This window comes from Sprattus sprattus, assembly GCF_963457725.1.
Source record: "Sprattus sprattus genome assembly, chromosome: 16".
Taxonomy (NCBI): Eukaryota; Metazoa; Chordata; class Actinopteri; order Clupeiformes; family Clupeidae; genus Sprattus; species Sprattus sprattus.
The window spans coordinates 30,662,809-30,670,308 of NC_137914.1; the positions used below are offsets into that span (position 1 = coordinate 30,662,809).

The window sequence follows — 7,500 nt, forward strand, 5'->3', positions numbered from 1 at the left end:
GTATTTGTGTGTGTGTGTGTCAAAGTGTGTATGTGTGTGTGTACCTTGGCCAGCAGCAGCAGTGTTCGACTGGTGCGTGTGTCGGCATGGTGATCTCTCAGGTGGAAGAGTTTGGGCGTAAGGATGGCGGGAGCAAAAAAACGCAGAAAGAAGAAACCACTGATGGCCAAATACTTCACATCCTAGACAGAGAGGAGGAGGAGGAGAGAGAGAGAGAGAGAGAGAGAGAGGAGGAGGAGGAGGAGGAGAGAGAGAGAGAGAGAGAGAGGGAGGGTATAAGGGTCATTATATCAATGGAGAGAGAGAGAGATCAAAAACACAGTGGGAGATTAAAGACAGAGAAACAGACAGAGATGCATGATTGAGAAGCAACCAGACATACAGGAATATAGAAATAGGTCCTTAGAGAAGAATCCAATGCAGTGAAGATAAGCGACACACACACATAAACACACATCTAAACACACACACACACACACACACACACACACACACACACACACACACACTTAAACACACACAAACACATTTAGACACACACACATGTACTGTATAAATACACATAGGTTAAACAAACAGACACACATGCGTGTACACACACACACACACACACACACCTCGTGCTGGGATTCAGGGAACTGCTCCTCCACCCTCTTGTGCAGCTGTTTGAAGACCACCCTCATGATCAGCGGACAGTGGGCCACTGAGCCCACGATGGCCTCCATGATGCTGCTGAGGTAAGCCTGCAGGAGGCCCACACTGCTCTCCCGTACCTCGGCCTCAGACATGGAGCCCTTGAAGGAGATACGTCTGGGTAAGAGAGGGAGGGGGGTTAGTGATAAGTATGAAAGGAATTTATATGATGAGAAAGAACACGACAAATGCCAAGTAAAAAGGGACAACAGGTAACAGGAAAGAGACAGAGAGGCAAAGAGAACATGTGTGTGTGTGTGTGTGTGTGTGAAATAGAAAGAGAGAGATAGAGCTGGAAAGAGATAGAAAAAGAAAGATAGAGAGAGAGAGAGAGAGACAAAAAAAAGAGATGAACTCAGAACATTGTACCACTGTGACTGTCACATACATACAGTCTATCCAGTAGTGTTGAAGCTACTTCAGGACCACAGAGAGTTTCCCCTGTCAGTATTACACCTCTAAGATGGCACACATTGGCCAGACCTCTGACTCAGGACCACGGACAGTTCCCCCTGTCAGTATTACACCTCTAAGATGGCACACATTGGCCAGACCTCTGACTCAGGACCACGGACAGTTACCCCTGTCAGTATTACACCTCTAAGATGGCACACATTGGCCAGACCTCTGACTCAGGACCACGGACAGTTCCCCCTGTCAGTATTACACCTCTAAGATGGCACACGAGTAACATACATTGACCAGACCTCTGACTTCGAATCTATACTGTGATTTTGTTTCAAATGTTCCAATAGAATACAAGTTTCAAGCAGAGGAATACAAACGTTGCCCACACTATAATTTCCTACATGTTACATATGTTAGGCAGAGTAATGTAAAGATGCATGGAAGAAGAGAAGCGGAAGGAGAGAAGAAAAGGAGACACGTGTACAATAGGAGGTGGAGATGTAAAACACAGGACCAAATGGTGGCAGTGTAGGAGTGAGAAAGAAAGAAAGAAAGAAAGAAGAGAAACCCAAAGAGATAAAGAAAGACACAAGAGATATGAAAGGATAATAGGAACAAAGGATAACAAACGATGTGTAAAAAGCTTATCTAAACTGTAAGGGGATTCCACAGGAAAGCGTGAGATTGGAGAAGTTTCTCGTTGCCTGGCAACAGCATCTTCTCCATAATAATCTCCTCATGCTCTGAGACTGAGGCTGTGCCCTGGTGACTGATCTCTGCCACACACACTCAAGATGGCATTTAGTGAGTGGGTGCGTGCGTGTGTGTGTGTGTATATGTGTGTATGTGTGTGTGTGTATGTGTGTGTGTGTGTGTGTGTTTGTGTCAGTGTGTGTATATGTGTGTATGTGTGTGTGTGTGTTTGTGTGTATGTGTTGTTACGATCACAGCTCCATGACCGTAACATAAAGAGGAGACCACGCAGAATGTATATAAAAAAAATATATATATATAAGTTATTTATTAAAGGTTACAGTTATACAGGTATCTAATAATTATAACAAACGTGTGGTGTAGGTCAGTGTGGTGAAGACAAACAAAAGATGTGATGTAAATTCAGTTAAATGGTAATATAAACAAACAACGACGATACACCAAAACCAACGATACTCCAAAACCAAGGACAACCCCAAATCCAATCATTATCCAAAATCCAACGCTCTCCAACAACCAACGACCAATCCACAACTCCACTCCAACGCTCTCCCGACTTCAGTCTGCTCAGGGCTTTTGTAGCCCAGCCAATCATGGGTCCACCTGTTCCCAATCACGGATCGTACACCCGCTGTAGCGACAGAGATACAACAGGCATGCAATCTCATGGGGCGGAGCCTAGACCCGCCAGGGTCGTAACATCTCCCCCCTTAAAACAGAAGCCCGCCTCAGTGGGATTCTGCACACTCCAAAATCCCCATTTACCAGAACAATTCAATTCACCTATTCATCCAATCACCTATTCACCTATTCACCCATTCCCCTATTAACCTAGTCACCCACACGCTCACCATTCATCCAGCTCACCAGTCACACAACCTATTTGTTCCTCAGCAATTCCGGGCCCTGGAAAAGCAGTTTAAGAGAGACATGGGAGGAGACAGGAGAGGAGATAAATTAGTTAACATGCAAGCACAATCACAACACAACCACTCCCCACATCTGCAGTGTGGGACAATGCAATAGTCCATGCAACAGTTCCCTTTTCCTGTGAGGTGTAAATCCACTGTGGAACAGCTTAGTCTGAGGGTCTTTCTCTAATCTCTTGATGTTGAGCTCTTTTTCCAGATGCTCATAGTCTGCCAACTCTTTGTTCATGAGAGAGCTCTGCTGAGCATCCTCATGAAGCTGCTCAAGCTCCTGAGAAGTCTGCTGGAGATTTGTGCAGCTGACCCCGGTGTTCCTCTATCTGCCCGGCGTTATTCTGGAGAGTGTCTGGTCCAACCATCAGGTCCTCTCCCTCTGAAGCACTCTGCTCAGGCTGCTGGGTGTCAGTCTGTAGACGTTTAGTCAACTCTTTGATTTGTCTCTCCGCCTTTAAAGCCCTCACCTCTTCAGTCAAACCAACAACCTCCTTTCTGCTACTATCCAGCTTTCTTTTGGACTTCACAACAACAGCTTTCATTTTGTTCATCTTTTTCACTCGGTCTTTGCTTTCTTTTTTCAGCGTTGCAATTTCCTCCATGTACTCCTTCCTGTTATGTTCACTGGAAGCAGCATCCCTCTTAGTCAACATCTGTAGCATATCCATATCCTCTCTTAACTTTGTCAAAAGGAATTCTTTCTCTTGTAAGACAGTCAGTGGCACAAACATACTCTTTATATGGGCTTGTATTGTATCAAACTCTCTTCTCTGCACCTCAACTTCCCTGTGCAGCTTATCAGTGACCTCTGGCTCTGACTTCTACTGGTAGAGGGCATCCTTTGCCTTCTCCTCAGCTTCAGTTCAATTCATCTTAACTGTTCTCTTTGGGTTTCATTCTCCCGTTGTCGTTGTTTCAGTTTTTCAAATTCTGCCTCATGAATTATATCCCTCTCAGCTGCATCTCTAAGTAAAACTACTCGCCTCTGTTCGTTTTTTATCTTTAGAGTCGCCTTTAACTGCTCAAAATCTGACGCACTCATATACTCCATTATTAACATGCCCAGCTTTACGATCGTCAGAATTTAAACAATAGCCCCGACGCAATCGTGCACAACCAGAAATCCAGCACAGGTGTATATCCACCCTTTTACACAAACCCACTATATTAGAGCTTCCCCGATCTATCTCGAAAACACAGTCCTTCCTATTGCCAATGCCTACTTCTTCAGTCTGTCCACCTGCAATTTGGTTGTCTAAACAGCCCCAGCGCGTACGACAGACCCAATAAAAATAACAAACTCTTATTAGCACGGTAAAAACAACAAACAGCGGTAAGCGCTCTTAACCTGCGCAGGGTTTTTTTTTCTGCTCAGTAGGCACTCACCTACCTTCACCACCCAGTTACCAACACCTGTGCCCAATTCCCCGTATGCACAACGCGTTTCTCTCGCAACGAGAGCCCACAGCTGCAGTCACTTCCAAACGTGACTTTCCTCCACAGGCCACAGCAACCCAACAAAAACTAAAGTTTACAAATTTTCCACGTGTCTCCCCAATTTAGATTGACTTGCCGCACCAGCAGTTTTACGCCAGTCTGCAACAAAAGTCAAACGCACGATCAAATCAATTCAATAAAAGTTTTTCTAACCACTATTTCCCAAAAAGTGGATACAAAATTGCTTTACCTAATCCCGAAAACAATCTCGGTCGAGCCCCAATTATGTTACGATCACAGCTCCATGACCGTAACATAAAGAGGAGACCACGCAGAATGTATATAAAAATATATATATAAGTTATTTATTAAAGGTTACACGTGTGCGTGTGTGTGTGCGTGCGTGTGTGTGTGCATGTGCATGTGCGTTTGTGTGTGTGTGTTTGTGTGTGTATATGTGTGTATGTGTCTGTGTGTTTGTGTGTATGTGTGTGTGTGTTTTTGTGCGTGTGAGTGTGTGTGTGTTGCTTGTGCGCAGGGGCGGAGTGGCCATCGGGAGCACCGGGATTTTTCCCGGTCGGCCGGTCGGCCAATAATCTATCGAGAACCAGCCTGCAGACCGGCCTTCGCAGCCGTCGTGTCAAATTCATGAGCGGCCCATCGAGATTGCATGTACGTCAAATCATGGTCCCGTGAAAATCTCTAAGTTCTCCGAGAGTTGTGCAAGTTAGCAGTCCAACCAGTATTTATAGCACTATTTGTCTCTGTACATCACACCTATGGTGTGTGTCAAACTCACTCCCATTAATCCAACCTTCTGATTTTTGTTTAGCCTCCTATATTGATGTGATTCTTTTTATTCAGACGCTCCATTACTTTCATGACCAAAAATATAAATTGGCCAGCGATTTAATTCGTTTTTTTGTTGAATGTAGAATGGTCGGAGCAAATTGCCTCATGGGAAATGTGTATCGTTCTGCCTTTATCAAGTGAACCTAGGGAGATAAATTAGCGGCTATCAGGGAGAGAGAGCATGTGAAGCGGACCTGATGGAGGGACATAAGAGAAAGCTAGAAAGGAGGGGGCAAAAAGGCCAGACTGAAAAAGAGGCGGATGCTGGAGGAAAGTGCATCAAAATGTACAAGAATTCCGGATTTATTCAACCAGCCGTCAACGAGATGCGAGTGAGTTGACAGGACACATTGTTGCGAATTAGCATAACATTTGAGCCAATACGGGACGCGATTTGTTCCGTATTTCCATAAATGTACATATACAAATACACTGTCACTGTCATGTCTGTCACCCACACATCAACACTAAATCTAACAATAATGATCAAAAGCCGCCCGTTTGTTTGTGTAGTTGATATGGGAGGTGGAGGGGATGCGGGTTGGGCCAGTTTTGGGCACGTGGTGGGCCGGTGCAGTCAGAATTGTCCCGGTGGATTTTTGTGTCCCACTCCGCCCCTGCTTGTGCGTGTGCATGTGCGTGTGTGTGTGTATGTGTGTGTGTGTGTGTGTGTGTGTTTGTGTGGTTGTGTGTGTGTGTGTGGTTGTGTGTGTGTGTGTGTTTCTCTTACCTGCTGCGGTTGAGGTCTATCTTACAGGGGTCCAGCTCCACATACTTCTTCTCTTCAAAGATACGGTTGATGATGGGCCTGAGAACCTCATGTAGATACAACATCCCCATGGCCTGTCAATCACACAGATATACACACACACACACACACACACACACACACACACACACACACACACACACACACACACACACACATTCATGCACATAACATGCTCAAAATACCCAGCACAGTATCATAAAGCCTAACTCAAATATATACTTATGACCCACCCACCTTCATAAACTGCTCCATGGCTTTAGATGCAAGGGAGTTAGAGCGAAACAAAGTGTTCGGGTCCGCTGAAAGAGAGAGGGAGAGAGAGGGAGAGAGAGAAAGAGAGAGAGAGAGAGGGAGAGAGGGAGAGAGGGAGAGAGAGAGAGAAAGGGGGAGAGAGAGAGAGAGGGAGAGAGAGTGAGAGAGAGAGGGGGAGAGAGAGAGAGAGAGAGGGACAGAGAGAGAGAGGAGAAATGTGCAGTGTAAGTGTGCCTTTTGGTAAAAGGGAGGAACTATGTGGCGTCGGGTCAAGTAAAAAATCATGTAAAACAAAAACAGAGAATAACCCATGATGTTTTAAATAAGATCAGATGAAACAAGACAAGTATGGAATCCCAAAGTGATGTTTTAATGAAGAGAAACGTTTTAGAGTTTTAGAGAAACATGACTAAACAGCCTCTCCTCTCCTTCCTCTCTCCTCTCATGCCCTCTCCTCTTCTCTTTTTCCTCTCCTCCCTCTCCTGTTCTCCTCTCCTCACCTCCCTCTCTTCTCCCCTCCCCCTCTCCTCTCCTCCCTCTCCTCTCCTCTCCTCCCCTCCCTCTCTTCTCCCCTCCCCTCTCCTCTCCTCCCTCTCCCCTTCTCCCTCTTTCCTCTCCTCCCCTCTCCTCTTCTCCCCCTCACCTCTTCTCTCTCTCCTCCTCTCCCTCTCTTCTCCCCTCCCCCTTTCCTCTCCCCTCCTCCCTCTCTCCTCCCCTCCTGCATTTGTCTCTCCCCCGTCTGAAGATGCTTCCTGCCCAGTTGCTATGGAAACCTGGGGCCGCTTTGTTTGTCGGCTGCCACAGATGAACCAGAGGCCCCCACAGGGAACAACAATAAACAAACTTACTAACTATAATAACTAACTAAATAAACAAACTAACTAACTATATTAACTAACTAAATAATCAAGTACAGAAGACAAACAAATTAATAATGAATAAAAGTACATAAATATATGAAGATAAAAATAAGAGACGGAGGGAGGATTCTGTGCTGGATTGGTGTGTGGAGAGGAAGAGAGAAAAACATCATTAGTTGGAAACAGCTTGGGAAACCACCACACCACGCAGAGGAGGAGAATAATTGGACAAGTATAGAGGCAAGGGGGCAAATACTTACACCCACACACACACACACTCTCTCTCTCTTTAACTCACACACACACACACACACACACGTAGACACTCACATACACTCTCACACACACACACACACACACACACACACACACACACACACACACACACACACACACACACACACACACACACACACACACACACACACACACTCACACACACAAACATGCAGAAACTCACATACATACATGATAATGCACATATAACTCTTAACTAGTACTAACTAATGTACTAACTAACTCTTTACTATTGTACAGATTGAGTTATCACACACACACACAGAGACACACACACACACTCACACACACT

The 7,500-nt window shown here is 45.3% G+C and overlaps 1 protein-coding gene across 1 annotated transcript in view; it reads right to left on the reverse strand.

Annotated features, from left to right (window-relative positions):
- Positions 1-7,500, reverse strand: part of rasal1 (RAS protein activator like 1) — a gene marked incomplete at both ends in the record, with an annotated part of 50,140 nt that overhangs the window by 16,325 nt on the left and 26,315 nt on the right. Inside the window, 4 exons of the mRNA XM_080853889.1 lie at positions 45-182; positions 618-810; positions 5,758-5,870; positions 6,034-6,098. Of these exons, the coding sequence (XP_080710015.1) occupies positions 45-182; positions 618-810; positions 5,758-5,870; positions 6,034-6,098 (509 nt within the window). The remainder of the gene's footprint in view (positions 1-44; positions 183-617; positions 811-5,757; positions 5,871-6,033; positions 6,099-7,500) is intronic.